This window comes from Podarcis melisellensis, assembly GCF_964234715.1.
Source record: "Podarcis melisellensis genome assembly, chromosome: 10".
NCBI lineage: Eukaryota > Metazoa > Chordata > Lepidosauria > Squamata > Lacertidae > Podarcis > Podarcis melisellensis.
This window is the reverse complement of record NC_138542.1, coordinates 70,930,084-70,947,201: the sequence shown is the minus strand read 5'-3', so window position 1 is coordinate 70,947,201 and position 17,118 is coordinate 70,930,084. Positions and strand designations below refer to the sequence as shown.

The 17,118-nt window shown below is 47.9% G+C and overlaps 1 protein-coding gene across 1 annotated transcript in view; it reads right to left on the bottom strand.

Moving 5' to 3' along the window:
• LOC309378599 (uncharacterized protein) overlaps window positions 1-17,118 on the bottom strand; it is a 46,715-nt gene that overhangs the window by 11,142 nt on the left and 18,455 nt on the right. Inside the window, exons 6-13 of the mRNA XM_081926965.1 lie at window positions 15,191-15,252; window positions 12,676-12,810; window positions 11,075-11,260; window positions 8,917-9,019; window positions 7,596-7,737; window positions 5,904-6,087; window positions 3,020-3,119; window positions 1,915-2,033 (exon numbers count right to left, since the gene is read on the bottom strand). Coding sequence (XP_081783091.1) covers window positions 1,915-2,033; window positions 3,020-3,119; window positions 5,904-6,087; window positions 7,596-7,737; window positions 8,917-9,019; window positions 11,075-11,260; window positions 12,676-12,810; window positions 15,191-15,252 — 1,031 coding nt within the window. The remainder of the gene's footprint in view (window positions 1-1,914; window positions 2,034-3,019; window positions 3,120-5,903; window positions 6,088-7,595; window positions 7,738-8,916; window positions 9,020-11,074; window positions 11,261-12,675; window positions 12,811-15,190; window positions 15,253-17,118) is intronic.

Here is a 17,118-nt window from a genome sequence, read left to right as displayed (position 1 = left end):
TGAAGACGGAACCTTCAGCAGAGTTTGGCAGCCAGTTTGCTCACCGAGGCAAGACTGTCTTTGGAACATAAGACCAACCCTGGCTCAATAGGTTGTCGATTCATTTCTGGGCCCAGTTCAAAGAGCTGGGTTTGACCTATAAAGTTTTAAGACCGCAGAACCTCAAGGCCAGCCTCTCTCCATATGAACTGAAAATAATAATAATAATAATAATAATAATAATAATAATAATAATAATAATAAAAAAAAAAATTATTTATACCCCCACACAAGAGCCGGGCTCAGGGCGGCTAACACCAGTAAAACTACAGTAAAAACATAATGGGGGGAGGAGGGAACCAATTTAAAATACAGGTTAAAATGCAGCCTCGTTTTAAAAGTCAAAACCATAAGGGGAGGGGAAACATAAGGGTCAGACTGAGTCCACACCAAAGGCCAGGCGGAACAGCTCTGTCTTGCAGGCTCTGTGGAAAGATGTCAAGTCCCGCAGGGCTCTAGTCTCTTGGGACAGAGCGTTCCACCACGTCGGGGCCAGTACTGAAAAGGCCCTGGCCCTAGTTGAGACCAATCTAACCCCCTTGCGACTTGGGACCTCCAAAGTGTTGTCATTTGTGGACCTTAAGGTCCTCCGTGGGGCATACTGGGAGAGGCGGTCCTGTAGGTACGTGGGTCCTAGGCCGCATAGGGCCACAAAGGTCAAAACCAGCACCTTAAACCTGATCCTGTACTCCACCGGGAGCCAGTGCAGTTGGTAAAGCACCAGACCCTGAGATCATCTTCGTGGGACGTCCAGATGGTGGCAAAACAAGGACGGGGCCTTTTCTGCATCGGCTCCCTGTTTGTGGAATGCTTGCCTGACGCCTTCATTTAAACTTCCTATTTAACAAGGCTGATTGAACCATCTACAACCTTTTAGAGCAGACGGGTTGTTTTAATATACAGTGGTACCTCTGGATACGAACAGGATCCGTTCCGGAGCCCCGTTCGCATCCTGAAGTAAATGTAACACGTGACTGCGTGTGCACAGGTCGCATTTCGCTGCTTCCGCGCATGCGTATGACATCATTTTGAGCATCTGCACATGCATGAGCGGCGAAACCTGGAAATAACGCGCTCCGTTACTTCTGGGTTGCCGCGGAGCACAACCGGAAAATAATTAACTTGAAGCTACTTCAACCCGAGGTATGACTGGATGTTGTTCTTTTATTGTAAGTCGCGAAGCTGCTTTGAGTTGCTATTGCAAAAAAAAAAGCAACTAATACAGTGGTACCTCTGGTTACATACGCTTCAGGTTACATATGCTTCAGGTTACAGACTCCGCTAACCCAGAAATAGTACCTCAGGTTAAGAACTTTGCTTCATGATGAGAAGAGAAATTGTGCTCCGGAGGCGCGGCAGCAGCAGGAGGCCCCCATTAGCTAAAGTGGTGCTTCAGGTTAAGAACAGTTTCAGGTTAAGAACAGACCTCCGGAATGAATTAAGTACTTAACCTGAGGTACCACTGTAATTTTAATGAATAAATAATAATAATTTAATTAGGGGTATTTACCTTATGACCCCTGCACAATTTTGCGATTTAAGATGTAAACTATCCTGAGGTCTCTGGATGAAGGGCGATATAGAAATGTTAATTGATCATAAAAGCAACTGTTTTTATACTTGGTAAACAGCTCAGCAAGTTATTTTGGCTTTAAGTGGTATAGAAGTTTAATCGTCAACAACTCGGAACTTTAAAAAGCCAAAATCCCGTGTGGCATCTGAAGTAACCAGCAACTCAGAATGCATCTAGGCTGGTTTTCGCCGCTGATATCCACTGCAGAGCAGCAAAGAGATTATGCCTGATTTATAGCCAATGCGTCTGGGACTGGTTGGTGAAATCCCAGCCCCATGTGGGGCCCAGAAGCTGCTGCTCACCAAGTCGAAGTGGCAGCTCTGGCAGACATAGTGCCCTGGTGGCTCTTGGGTGACGTTCTGGCATTCCCCGCAGACCAGCCTCCCGTAGACTTTGGAGAAGAGGGTTGGAGCGAACACACCTGGGGGGAAAGGAGAGCAAGAGGAGATCAGCCCCATCGCCTCCCAGGATCCCTCCAGCCCACATCTTTCCCCCTGACCCGAGTTTCCCATTTTCATTACGGTGGTGCCTTGGTTTTCAAACTTAATCCGTTCCGGAAGTCTGTTCCGTAACCAAAGCGTTGCAAAACCAAGGCGCGCTTTCCCACAGAAAGTAACGCAAAACGGATTAATCCGTTCCAGACTTAAAAAAAAATAATCTCTAAAACAGCAATTTAAAATGAATTTTGCTATCTAACGAGACCGTTGATCCATAAAAGGAAAGCAATAAACAATGTACGGCAGTCACACAATCAATCAGTCAGGAGCTGAACTGGGTTCCACAAAGTCACAAAACAAAAAGGGCTGCGAAAAGAAAAGTGCAAAATAAATGGCAAAAACAGACCTCAGCGTAACACTCAAAACGGAAGTGTGGCACTCAAATTGGAAGTGTAATACTCAAAACGGAGGATGTTCGGCTTCCGAAAAAAGTTTGCCAACTGGAACACTTACTTCCCCGTTTGCAGTGTTTGGGTTCCAGGGTGTTTGAGAACCAAGGTACCACTGTACTGTGTTGTTTTAATGGGATCATTTTCTAGCACATTTTAATATGGATGTTCAGGCTTATTGTGGAGAGTTAAGGCAATTCTGGCTGCCGATCAAATCAGCCGCGTTGCCTGGGGACTCGCCTTTGCTCAGCGCTTCCCAGCGGAGAGGTGACGGTGGTTTTCCTTGCTGCATCCCCTTTGCCGGGTTGCTGCGCTGTGGGAACCACCGCTTGAGGCTTGGTTTGGCTGCTGGCTGGGCTCTGTGCCTTTGGCTCGGAGGGGCTCAGAAGTCGAACCTACCTGTGCTCTGAAAATCCCTTATTTTGGCTGCTGATCCCTTATTTCCAAGGCTGCTGGTCCCTTATTTTAAAATCTGTAAGTTGACAGCTATGCCCTCCTACCTACCTACCTCCGCAACTTACCTCCCACAGAGAGGAAGAGGAGGGCGGAGCTGACCCCGGCTGACCTGCTGTTGAATCTCTGCTCTTGGTGCCGAATGCCGCCAATCACCATGCACAGCCCCTAGAAGGAGAAAGAGAGAGAAGGATATTGGCTCTATCCCTGCGTCCGCCAGCCTGACTTTGGAAGAGGCAGTGAGCGAGCAGGACAGCAGCGGGACACGGCACTGGATAAGGGAGTGTCCCGCCAAACAAGGGACAGTTGACAGCTATGTAGGAGGGAGCCATTGATAGCCTTACCCAACTTCCAGTCATTTATTGCATTTAACTAAAAACCACTACAGATTAGTTTTTACAGATCCAGCAAGTTCAATTAAAACCTGATGAAAGAAAACCAAAGAGCAGGAAGATCTAGCTCAGAATTCTCCAAACTGCCCACCCCTGAGAGATGGTACATTACCCCTGTGAAAATGGCAAAAATGGATAGGACAAGCTCTAATAAGTGTTGGAAATGCAAAGAGAAGGGGGGGTCTGTTTAGGAAGCTTTTAATGTATTTTAATATTTTGTTGGAAGCCGCCCAGAGTGGCTGCGGTATTTGTTGTTGTTGTTGTTGTTGTTGTTGTTGTTGTTGTTGTTGTTATTGGCAGGATTGCAAAATAACTAAAATGAACAGAATATTTAAGGCATCTTTTGTTAAAAGACCAGAAGCTTTTCTGTTAGGTTGGCCAAATTCTGTGCAACTGCCATAAAACTCAGTCATTATCATAGCTGTCAACGTTTCCCTTTTCTTGTGAGGAATCCTATTTGGAATAAGGGAATTTCCCTTTCAAAAAGGGAAACGTTGGCAGCTATATGGTAGCACAGCTTGTTCCCTAAGGCCTTGAATGACAATTTCAGGTTGTATTTTAGTGATTTAAATTATATATTTCTAACTGCTGCTATATCTGTATTGTCCCTGTTATACTCAACTGTAAATTCAAATGTATCCCTATCGTGTTTTATGACTTCCCTGATATTGTACGTGAGCTGGAACTGGTCTGTAACCGAAATAATAAAATTATTATTAGTATTATTTCTGTTAGGTATTACAGGGCGAGACTTGCCAAAAGGATGTAAAAAACTATTTATGTATGCCACAACGGCGGCTAGGATGTTAGATGGAAGGACGACAAGATACCAATGAAAGAAGAATGGCAAGAAAAGCTGATGGAATATGCTGGAGTGGCGAAACTAACTGGAAAACTAAGAGACAAGGGCAATAGAGATTTTAAGAAGGACTGGGAACTGTTTATGTTATATCTAAAGAATTATTGTAAAGAAGTGGACTTACTAGCACTTCTTTAAACACTTACAATTAAGAAAACGTGTAAAAAATTAAGATGTAATAATGGGAAAATAACAAAGGGTAAGATGCAATGTGGAGATATGGTATTGTTATTGTTTGTTATTGTTATAATTGATAAGATTATAGCAATATTTAATTAGAAGTTTGTAAATTAAAGTAGAACAAAACAGGCATGAGAAGTAAATATATGATGAACCAGAAGAGGAAATTGAGGGAAGTCAAGGGGAGCGGGGTAGGGATTTATACATTGTTACTGTGAGAATAATGATTGTGATTAATATAAAATTGTAAAATTTAATAGAAATTATTTTTTAAGTAAAACAAACAAACTGCCCACCCCTGGCAAAAAAAAAACCTCTTGCTGGGAGTCCCAAATGCCACCATCCCCGATCTGCGTTGCCAATGAACTTGGCCCCGTAGCCGTGCAGATCTCTGAGCAGAGGCGTCACATGCTGAGAAGGCCTCATTACTGTCAGCAATCGTGTTGCAGCATTCTTCACTCAATGCAGCCTCTGGATCAAGCGCAAGGGAAGCCCCGTGCAGAGCACATTGCAGTAACGCAGCAGAACTCGGCGCAACGGCAGAGCACCTCCCCTCCGATATTTCACTGTGCGACTTCGCCGCAAGCCTGTTGCTGTTTTGCCGATCCGTTATGGTCGGGGAATAACGTGTCGCGAGGTCGGGGAACGGGACCACTGTGGAACCAGGCTGGGAACTCCATTCGGCATGCAGAAAAGGGGAGCCTTATTCTAGCACAGCCTTCCCCAAGCTAATGCGGAGAGGAGGAGTCTAGTAAATTCACCAATTGATTAATTACAGTCATACCTCGGGATGAATACGCTTCAGGCTGAGCGTTTTTGGGTTGCGCTCCGCAGCGACCCGGAAGTAACGGAACGCGTTACTTCCGGGTTTTGCTGCTTGCGCCGATGCTCAAAATGATGTCACACGCATGCCCGGAAGTAGCGAAACGCGACCCGCGCACGCGCAGTCATGTCTTACGTTCCTTTCAGGATGCGAACGGGGCTCCGGAATGGATCCTGTTCGCATCCAGAGGTACCACTGTAAATCAAAGGGGCATGCAAATGTTACGAAACCAATAAAGTAAAAAAAAAAAAAATCCCTTCCCGCGGCCGAAAGCTCCCCTGTTCCGCTTGCAGATTTCAGTTGCAGAATTCAGAATTTCAGGCCAGAAGGAACAGTCCCGACAGATACGAGGGGATTGGGAAGCAGGGGACGGGACAGAGAAGCCACAAATTCCAAGAGGGAAGATGATGATGATAGATAGATAGATAGATAGATAGATAGATAGATGATAGATAGATAGATAGATAGATAGATAGATAGATAGATAGATAATTGTTACTGGTTGATTTATTTATACCCCGCTCATCTGGCTGGGTTTCCCCAGCTACTCTGGGTGGCTCCCAATAGAACATTCAAAACACGATAAATACATCAAACATTAAAAACTCCCCTAAACAGGGCTGCCTTCAGATGTTTTCTAAAAGTCAGGTAGTTGTTTATTTCAAGTGTCTGGATGGGCACTTGAGGGCTGGACTCACCGGGATGAAAAGGACACAGCCCAGCAGGGTCCCCGTCAAAGCGGACTTGACGATTTCCTCGTAGCACTTGTTCTTTTCTCGGGCGCCTTTGATGAGGGCCGTGATGTAGAAAGTGAGCTCCGTGATGGAGCCAAACGTGGCGTTGACCACGGCCCCCACCGCAAAGTTGCTCTGGGCTGAGATGCTGTAGGAGAAACAGAGAAGGTCCATGAGGTGAAGTCGCTGGCCCTTAGAATCATCAGAAGAGCCTTGGGGTCCCTCACAACTCAGCCATTCTACAAGGTGTGACCAGAAAGTTCGGCGAATGGTCCACAGCTGTCAACCGTCCCTTATTTGGCGGGAAAGTCCCTTATCCCAGCGCCGTGTCCTGCTGCTGTCCCTTAAATTTCCCGGGTTTCAAAGGAAGCAGCTCCTCTCCCTCCCTCCCTCCCTGCCAGCCAGGGAGGAGGGAGGCTCCAACTGCGTTGCTTGGCTGCGTTGCTCACCCAATAAGGAGTCTGAGAACAACTGGGGGGTGGAGTTTGCATGCCTTGTGCCAATCAAATCGGCCGCATCGCCTAGGGACTCGCCTTTGCTCAGCGCTTCCCAGCAGAGAGGTGATGGTGGTTTTCCTTGCTGCATCCCCTTTGCTGGGTTGCTGCGCTGTGGGAACCACCGCTTGAGGCTTCGTTTGGCTGCTGGCTGGGCTTTCTGCCTTTGGCTCAGAGGGGCTCAGAAGTCAAACATACCTGTGCCCAGAAATTCCCTTATTTTGGCTGCTGATCCCTTATTTTCAAGGCTGCTGGTCCCTTATTTTCAAATCTGTAAGTTGACAGCTATGGAATGGTCACAGAAATCGGACAGTGAGAAATACAATCATACCTCGGGTTACAGAAGCTTCAGGTTGTGTTTTTTCAAGTTATGGACGCTCCGAAACCCGGAAGTACCGGAAAGGGTTACTTCCGGGTTTCAGAGGTCGCGCATGCACAGAAGCACCGAATCACAATCCGCGCATGCATAGACACACCACTGCGAGTTACAAATGTGCATCCCGCACGGATCACGTTCGCAACCCAAGCGTCCACTGTATTCGAACACACAATCGGCATCAGAAACACACAAAATGCTCACAATTGTGTACAGAGACGAAGCTGTAACTCAAAAGACAGTGTGTGAGTGGTTGAAGCGGTTTTGTGAAGGGCGGCAAACCATCAAAGATGACCCTGAGTCTGGCAGACCGCCGGCGAGCAGAACGGCAGCAAATGTCAATACGAGATTGTGAGTTATTGATGAGGGATCGGCGTTTGTCTGAATGATGGTGGAAGAATTGCATATTCCGTGCGAAATCGTTACTGAGGTTACTGAGTTGTCCCACCCTCCATATTCTCCCACCGGATTTCTTTCTTTTTCCAAAACTGAAATCTGCACTGAAAGGGCACAGATTTCCCAACATTTCACATGTCCAATGTGCTGTGACGAGGGAACTGAAAGCAGTACGAAAAGAGGACTTCTCCAGAAGTTTCCAACAGTTCTACGAATGTTGTCAACGGCGTGTTGTATCAGAGGGGGTCTACTTTGAAGGCCTGTAAGGTTGTACGTTCGAATATTTCTCGCCGTCCGATTTCTGCGGATGTTCACCGAACTTTCTGGTCACACATTACATGATTCCATGATTCTAGATCTCACGGTTAATTCTTTCTTAACGCCTCTTACCTGGCAATTGCCATGCCTATGTAGTACGAGAGGGGCATGATGGAGAGCAGCGCCAAGGTAAACTTCACCACAGAGCTGGTGTAATGGTTGTGCTTATCCGCGTAGCCCAGAACTAGAGTCACAATAACCAAAGGGAGCAGATCTGACAAGAGGTATTGAAAGGAAAAACGTGCGTATTTTCTTTTGAGTGGCATCAACTGCGCAGGAGGTTTCGCTGAGAAGCGCCGCCCAGAGTGGCTGGGGAAACCCAGCCAGATGGGTGAGGTACAAATAATGAATTATTATTATTATTATTATTATTATTACTACTACTACTACTACTACTACTACTATTCCTCCTGGGAAGATGCTAGGAATACAATGACTGGCTGAGGCTGAGCTGCAGTGTGCAAGCGTTGAATTAGACAGGAGAGCCAGAGTTTTGACACTCTCCCTATCAACGCTCCTGCTTTAACCAAAACAGGTTTCTAGTCCTTATGGACGACATTAAAACTTCAAAACCTTGGGGCTGCACCTGGGGCCTGATCTGAGCCAAGGCTCCTCTGGAGGCCCGTTGCAAAGTCAAGAGTTCTCTTAAGCATGTGCAGAGTGTGCAACCTCTTTGTTTAAAGATGGGCAAGGAGGTTTTTCAGAACGGTTGATACGCTACGATAATCTTTATTGTCATTGTCCCATACAGAACAACGAAATTGAAAAAATCTACATCAGGCATTCAAAAACCAACAAGCCTGCTATCCCAGCCTGGTTAGCCCTAAAAACTCTGATACCCCATAATTAAATACAATATACTCCCATAGAGACTCCTTACACTGCATTTAAAACCAGAATTGCATTTGGGTAGAAACTGTTTCTCAGGTGGCTAGTCCTAGTCTTTATAACCTTGTACCTTCTTCCAGAAGACAGAAGCTGAAAGAGATCATTTCCGGAGTGCGCACTATCCTGTGCTATCTCTGCAGCTTTCTTATGGCACCTGGAAGCATAGATTTGATCCAAGATGGGAAGAGGGCACCCAATTATTCTCTCCACAGTCTTTACAACCTTGGACAAGTAGCTGTGTTCAGCTCTGTCCAGGTTTTGCTCCTCAGCTCTTGCTACATTTGCAGAAGCAACTCCGTGCAGAAAACCCATCTGTTTTGCTTAACCGATTCAGTCTGCTCAATTTTTTATTTTTAATGCAACGCAATGGAGGTTTCTAAATCAAGGAGGGGCATCGCTGCATTCAAGAGATCCTACTCTGCTAAGAGAGATCCAGATCCAAAGCTCTCGCGCAAATCCGGCTATCAAGGAGGCAAAACCCAAAGCAGCAACACCGAAAGGATACTGACGGCAAACACATTGATCCCATCCACGGCGTATTTGTAGTAATAAGCGTTCACAGCCCGGTAGCAGCAAAGGAGCACTTCAGCGTCGAGGGGAACTTCTGTCTGCAGACGACAGAGACAAGAGACCATCAGCTGACGCCAGTTAATGCACAAGGCTGCTAAAACGGGTCAGCAACCGAAGGCCCATGGGCCACAAGTGCATAGCTGTCAAGTGTCCCTTATTTGAAGAGACAGTCCCTTATTCCAGCGCCATGTCCCGCTGCTGTCCCTTATTGATAGATGTCCCTTAAATATCCCTTAAATGATGTCCCTTAAATTTCAAAGGAAGCAGCTCCTCTCCCTCCCTCCCTGCCGGCCAGGGAGGAGAGAGGCTCCAACTGTGTTGCTTGGCTGTGTTGCTCACCCAATAAGAAGTCTAAGAACGACTGGGGGGTGGAGCATGCATGCCTTGTGTGTGGCTAGTTAATGCAAGCTGAGGGGTTTTTTGAATGCTGGACGCCATTTTGTTGCACGTGCTGCTGCAAACTTTGCAGTGCAAAGCCAGGCGGGGGAGCCATCTTAAGTTGAGGCTGCATAGGCCTTGTGGTGCATGTGATTCAGATTCTGGTCAGTTGAACCTCTGGTTGCAAAGTTGTTTGGACAGTGTTCTCGAAGCTCCCAGCATGAGTTTGACCAGACTGCAGGAGGACAGGAAGACTGGAGTGCCTGGAGCAGGTGAGGCTGCAGGTCCCTTATTTTGGCTGCAGGTCCCTTATTTTCAAATCTGTAAGTTGACAGCTATGCAAGCAGCCCATGGGGGTCGTTTAACCGGCGCATGGACCCTCACCACCCGCTCGGTCAGTTGGCTCCCGTGCGCCGTGCTAAACCGGTGCAGAGCAGAGCGGGGACCGCCTTCCGCGACGCTGGCCGGCTTCCCATGGGCTGCGGGAAGCTCCTGCAGCCCATGAGAAGCTGCGCACGCCTCCTCCACGCCGGAAATAGCCTTTATGCATGCGTGCGCGCACCGGCCCATTGCGGCGTCTGCGGGACCGTGAACCGGCCCAAGCCACAAAAACGTTGCGGACGCCTGTGCTAAAGCTTCAGTTCCGGGGTAGGAACTGTGTGAATTGTGTGTGTTATAACATAAAAAGATAAAGGGACCCCTGACCATTAGGTCTAGTCGTGGCCGACTCTGGGGTTGCGGCACTCATCTCGCTTTATTGGCTGAGGGAGCCGGCGTACAGCTTCCGGGTCATGTGGCCAGCAGGACTAAGCCGCTTCTGGCGAACCAAAGCAGCGCATGGAAACGCCCTTTACCTTCCCGCTGGAGCGGTACCTACTTATCTACTTGCACTTTGAGGTGCTTTCGAACTGCTAGGTTGGCAGGAGCAGGGACAGAGCAATGGGAGCTCACCCCGTCGCGGGGATTTGAACCACCGACCTTCTGATCAGCAAGTCCTAGGCTCTGTGGTTTAACCCACAGCGCCACCCGCGTTGCAACATAAGCACACACAAAAAAAAGCCAGCTGGATCAGGGCAATAGCCCATACAGTCCAGCATCCTGTTCTCACAGGGGCCGAACCGAAGGGAAATATGCAACAGGATCCGAGCATGAGAGCAACTCTCTTCTTCTCGGGTTTCCTACAAGTGGGATCAAGAAACATTGCCCTCTCCTCATCTGTGATCCTCTTCTAAATCCATCCCAGCTGGTGGTCATGCCTGCCTCCTGTGGCAGGGAGTTCCACAGGCTAACAGAAGAAGAAGAGGAGGAGGAGGAGTAGGAGGAGGAGTTTGGATTTGATATCCCGCCTTTCACTCCCTTTAAGGAGTCTCAAAGCGGCTAACATTCTCCTTTCCCTTCCTCCTCCACAACAAACACTCTGTGAGGTGAGTGGGGCTGAGAGACTTCAGAGAAGTGTGACTGGCCCATGGTCACCCAGAAGCTGCACGTGGAGGAGCGGAGACGCGAACCCGGTTCCCCAGATTACGAGTCCACCGCTCTTAACCACTACACCACACTGGCTCTCAACGAACCGTGTGACAAAATATCTTTGTTAATCTGTTCTACCCGTGCTGTCTTTTGCTCGCCTGACTTTACGCTAAAAAGCCACAAGCCTTTCTCCACGGGGGCCCTGCCCTCTGCGATGTCCGTGGCCCCTGCCCTGCCAACCCCTTTACCTTCCGCAGCCGCTGGACGTGGACCTGCTCCGGGGGCAGGAGGAGGACCTTGGTGACGGTGCGGCCATTCATCTTGGCCACGGGGATGATGAAAACGAGGAGCCAGGAGATGAAGCAGATCAGCCCGTGGGCCAGAGAGAGGAGCGGGTAGCCCAAAAGGAGCCAGACGTAGGTGCTGGGACGCCGCTGGGGGAGAAATGGGGAATGGGAGGGATCAGTCAGGGGGGAGAGCTTCCCCACGGCAGATCAGAAACACACAGGGGCCGAACTACAGAACTGTAGAGGCGGAAGGGGCCGCCAAGGGCCATCTAGTCCAGCCCTCACACATGACAGGAATCACCGCTAAAGACTCCTTGGCAGAGGGGCACCCAACCTCTGTTTTATTTTTTTTTAATATAATTCTATTAGATTTTCTGTTTTACAATTTAGAACGCTTACCTAAACATCCTTAAAATATCAATGACTTACATATCAACAACAACAATCTTTATTACGGTCCAGAGACCCAACAAATCGTTACAAATCAATACACAGTTGATTTGACTACCTCCAGGTTAATCAAGCATTTTGTTTAGAATATAGGGCTCATTTGTTCTTGCAACCACTTTGCCACTGCTAACGTTCTAGCTTTTGTCCGGTCTTCCAGTAGGAACCTGACATAGCGAGCCTCTGATTTTCCCGGGAAAGGCACCAGCAAGGGTAGTATCAGTTCAGCCCAGGCCTGCTCATATTTTGCACAATGCAACAAAATATGATTTATGGAATCGATGTACTGAGCACACATATCATAAATCCCTGCATATTTTAGGTAAATTAAACCATTCAGTACAGTGGTACTTCGGGTGGTACCTCAGGTTACAGATGCTTCAGGTTACAGACTCTGCTAACCCAGAAACAGCACCTCGGCAGGAGGCCCTATTAGCTAAAGTGGTGCTTCAGGTTAAGAACAGTTTCAGGTTAAGAACGGGCCTCCAGAATGAATTAAGTTCGTAACCAGAGGTACCACTGTATTCCATTACTACATCCATCCAAACTTGTTTACACTGTTGAATGTATCTTAACGCTACCAACGTTTTCAAATGTACGGTAGACCCTCGGGTTACGTTACTCTCGATTAATGTAAACTTTGGGTTGCGAAAGCGGCAAACCCAGAAGTATTTCTTCCGGCTTTCGCCACTCGCACATCCGCTTGCGCAGAAACGCGGCGCCTCTGGATAATGATTTTTCAGGGTGCACACGGACCCCCGGAACGAATAAAATTCATATCCATAGGCTCCACTTTAAACAATTCTCCCCTATATATTCAACAAACGTTTTCCAATCCTCTTTAAACCTATCTTCTTTTTGTTCTCTGATTCTATACGTTAAGTCTGCAAGCTGCACATATTCCGTCAGCTTCACTTGCCATTCTTCTTTAATTGGGACCTCGCTTGTTTTCTCCAAACTCTGTTTTAAAACCTCTAGTGGGGGGGGGGAGAGTCTGCCCCCTCTCCTTTAAGGATTCTTGAGCTGTGATTCCAGGGGGCTGGAGTAGATGGCCTTTGGGGTTCCCTTCGAACTCTACTATTCTATGATTCTAGGAAGGCAGCACCCCACCTTACCCAGTGCGCTCCACTGTCCTCGCAAGCCGAGTCCTGGCGGGCGACGAGGGGAGTCGTCTCCTTCACCTCGTTCACTTCCGCGATGGCGTCGTATTTGCTGAACTTCATGTTGCAGTTCCGGTGGTAAGATTTCGTCTGCAAGATGCAGGAGTTGAGAAAGAAGTCAGGGGAGGGAAAGGGGGTTTCCCAAATCAAAGCCAAGACATTATTTTACTGCGGGAAACGGTTTGCAAAAAATGTGTACATTAGGCAAAATATTATAATAATAAAATAACAACAACAATAGATTATGAAAAAAAATTCCTTCCAGTAGCACCTTAAAGACCAACTAAGTTAGTTCTTGGTATGAGCTTTCGTGTGCATGCACACTTCTTCAGATACACATATATCTGAAGAAGTGTGCATGCACACGAAAGCTCATACCAAGAACTAACTTAGTTGGTCTTTAAGGTGCTACTGGAAGGAATTTTTTTTGTTTTGACTATGGCAGACCAACACGGCTACCTATCTGTAAATAGATTATGAATCACCTTTCACATTACAGTGGTACCTTGGGTTAAGTAATTAATTCGTTTCGGAGGTTCGTACTTAACCTGAAATTGTTCTTAACTTGAAGCACCACTTTAGCTAATGGGGCCTCCTGCCGCCACCGCACGATTTCTGTTCTCATCCTGAAGCAAAGTTCTTAACCTGAAGCACTATTTCTGGGTTAGCGGAGTCTGTAACCTGAAGCATATGTAACCTGAAGCGTATGTAACCCGAGGTACCACTGTACAGTCATACCTTGGGTTACAGATGCTTCAGGTTGCGTTTTTTTGGGGGGGTTACGAATGCGCCGAAACCCGGAAGTACTGGAACGGGTTACTTCCGGGTTTTGGCGGTCGCGCATGCGCAGAAGTGCCGAATCGCAACCTGCGCGTGCGCAGACGCACCGCTGCGGGTTGCGAACATGCATCCCGTATGGATCACGTTCACAACCCAAGCATCCGCTGTAGACTTAAGGCGATTTGCCAACACACAACAAAACTAAACACAGCCGTACCTTTGTTTTCGGACAACTTAGCTCTCAAACGTTTTGGCTCCCATACGCCGCAAACCCGGAAGTGAGTGTTCCTGCTTCCGAACATTCTTTTGGAAGCCGAACTTCCGAAGGGGCTTCTGATTGGCTGCAGGAGCTTCCTGCGGCCAATCGTAAGCCACGCTTTTGTTTCCGAACCCTTTGGAAGTTGAACAGCCTTCCGGAACGGATTCTGTTCGACTCCCAAGGTACGGCTGTATAGGTTTTAAAACCGCATTCGAGGTGGTCTGTGCTGGAGGTGGTAGAATCCTCACAAAGATGTGTTATCATTGCACATTTCTTCTAATAAACATACCATAGATTCCGGCGTATTAGATGACGGGGAGTATAAGACGACCCCCAACATTTGCTGTTCAATTTTAGAGTTTTAGAGTTATAGAGTTTGAGAGCCGCCAGGGGCAGAGCGCACACCCCTCCGCTGCCTCTGCTGTCGCAGCAGCCCAAGGCAAGGCGTTTGGTGGGCGGGCGGGCGGGCGGGCGGGCGAGGGTCTTCTGTGTCCCCTTCTGTGGGGAGGGAGGAGGAGCGACAGCAGAAGGGGCACCTCTGCTCACCGGCTCCTTCTCCTCCTTCCCAATGTGTATTCCCGGTGTATAAGACGACCCCCGACTTTTGGGGTGATTTTCCAGGGCTAAAAAGTCGTCTTGTACGCCGGAACATACGGTATTTTTGCAAGCAATTCTCTCCCACCCCCCCAATGTATTTTCGCACTGCTATCTTCACATGGCTAAGCAATTTTTTAAACAGCAGTACAGAATTCGGAGAAGTGAACATCATTTCAAATGGCCTCAGTCCTGTATACCTGAAGGAGCGTCTCCACCCCCATCATTCAGCCCGGACACTGAGGTCCAGAACTGAGGGCCTTCTGGCAGTTCCCTCATTGCGAGAAGTGAGGTTACAGGGAACCAGACAGAGGGCCTTCGCGGTGGTGGCACCTCCCTGTGGAAAGCCCTCCCTTCAGATGTGAAGGAAATAAGCAGCTATCTTCTTTTTAAAAGACATCTGAAGGCAGCCCTGTTGAGGGAAGTTTTTAATATTTAATGCTGTATTGTTTTTAACACTTGATTGGAAGCCGCCCAGAGTGGCTGGGGAAACTCAGCCAGATGGGTGGGTATAAATAATAAATTATTATTATTATTATTATTATTATTATTATTATTATTCAAAGGCCAGCTGTGTTTTGGCCTGCATATTATTTCCAGAAGTGACCGTAAGGTGAGGACCGAAATCACCCCCCACCCCAGAGGAGCAGGCAGGTTTCACCTCACAAACCACGACCCCCTTATTCCCTCCCTCTGCCCTAAAGTCACGCAGCTTCCTCAGCCGCCATTTTTGGCCGGCATCTCTCAAAAACGCCCGAAGTCACTGTTCTGCAAAAATCAACGGCTGCAGGCTGTGTCCTGGACAGACGGCTGCCAGCTTCCGTTTGGGTCTCCTACCTTTTGAATGACTTTCCCAAACGGCCAGAGGAAATATCCCGCAAGTTTCCAACACAGCTTACCTGCGGAGGGGAGAAAGACGGGTGAGGTCCCGGAGCAAATAAGTAATAATAATAAGAAGAATAAGAAGAAGAATAATAAATAATAAATTTTATTTATATCCCGCCCTCCCCAGCCGAAGCTACCCCTTTCTGTAGGCTGGGGCAAGATCCATTAGGCAAATAGGGCACTGCGCCAGCAACCTCGGTCCTCTGCCTTCAGCCAGCACCCCCCCTGCCCCCCACTTCCTTCTTAATTTAAACCAGCCCAGGGGGTGGTTCTTGTTGCTATCTCCCTCTTCTCCTTAAATCTCAGGGTTGCCCCTTGCAGAACTCGTCAAGGAAGAGGACAGGGACAAAAATCAGAATTTGCTGGCTCCGCCTATTATTCTAAGTTTTTTGGGGGGGCCCTGGCAGTGGCGTAGTGTGGGGTTGCAGGGGGGGCCGGCCGCACCGGGCACAACATCTGGGTTAGGGTTAGGGGGCGCAAATCCACGGGTTAGGGGGCACAAATTACTTGCCTTGCCCCGGGTGCTGACAACCCACGCTACGCCACTGGGCCCTGGAGCTCCAACTGTCATGACCCGCCCCCCTTCTCACCAGCAACGTGGTCTGGGCAACTCTTTGACCTTCTTCACTGGGGTTGCCCCACAAGGGATCGGCACGTTTATTTTTCAAAAAATTAACAACTACATCTCAGATTTTAATTAAAATGGTTGTACATTCATACCTCGGGTTACAGACGCTTCGGTTGCGCGATTTCGGGTTGCGCACGGCACCAAATCCGGAAGTACTGGAACGGGTTACTTCCCGGTTTTGGCGCTTGCGCATGCGCATAAGCGCTAAATCATGCTTTGCGCATGTGCAGAAGCGCTGAATCGCAACCCACACGTGCGCTGCGGGTTGCGAACGTGCCTCCCGCACGGATCACGTTCGCAACCCAAGCATCCACTGTACTGAATTATCCCATGTGCCGAAGTCACTGGGTTGAATAAAAACGTCCTGTGATTTATAGTTTTTGAGTTATGTTGGTGGGATGAAAATGTGGGGAATGTTCTAGACATGCAGGATGCATCCTAGAAAGATGAAATGAAACCGAGAAAAGACCACAGTCGATAGAATCTTTCAGCTGAAACACCTACTACGCAAAGCACGTTTTACAAAATATTCCGACAATCTCATACTCCGGGATTGTCAGAATTTATACCACCAGAAATTAATCCGTTTGAGTCGTGTGATTCAAATTGGGTCGACCAGACAGTTCAGCTTGATTTGTTTCACAGTAGATCTGTCCCTGACCGGGCGCTCTGCCTTGCATACTACGACTCCCAACAGCCACTAGCCGCCACTGGCAAGATCCCATCTGGGATAATGGGCGTGGTATATGAAAGTCTCAGGCTTTTCCTCACAGAAAAATCAGCTACATCACATTAGGTTAGCCTGACTATTCCCAGCCACTAAGGCGAAAATTAGGCTACTAGTTACATTAGCTCTGGCTTTCTGGGGCAGATTTCCTTTTTTAAAAAATTACCTATTTCATAAAATGTATGCACTTCTTGATTGCTATTTTTTAAAATTAAAAAACCCCTCGAAGCGGTTTAGAAAAAGAATAAAAGAATACAGTCATGCCTCGTGTTGCGTTAGGTTCACGTTGCGTCTTTTCGGCTTGCGAACGCGGCAAACCCGGAAGTTCTGTGCACTTTGCACATGCGCAGAAGTGCTCAATTGTGCTCCGCGCTTGCGCAGAAGCGCCACTCTAGTTGCGGACTTTTCGGGGTGCGAACGGCACCCCGGAACAGATCGTGTCCGCAACGAGAGGTACCACTGTACAATTATTGGCCAAAATGTTAAAATATTCAAACCGGTTAAAACAGACATCAACATCCAACA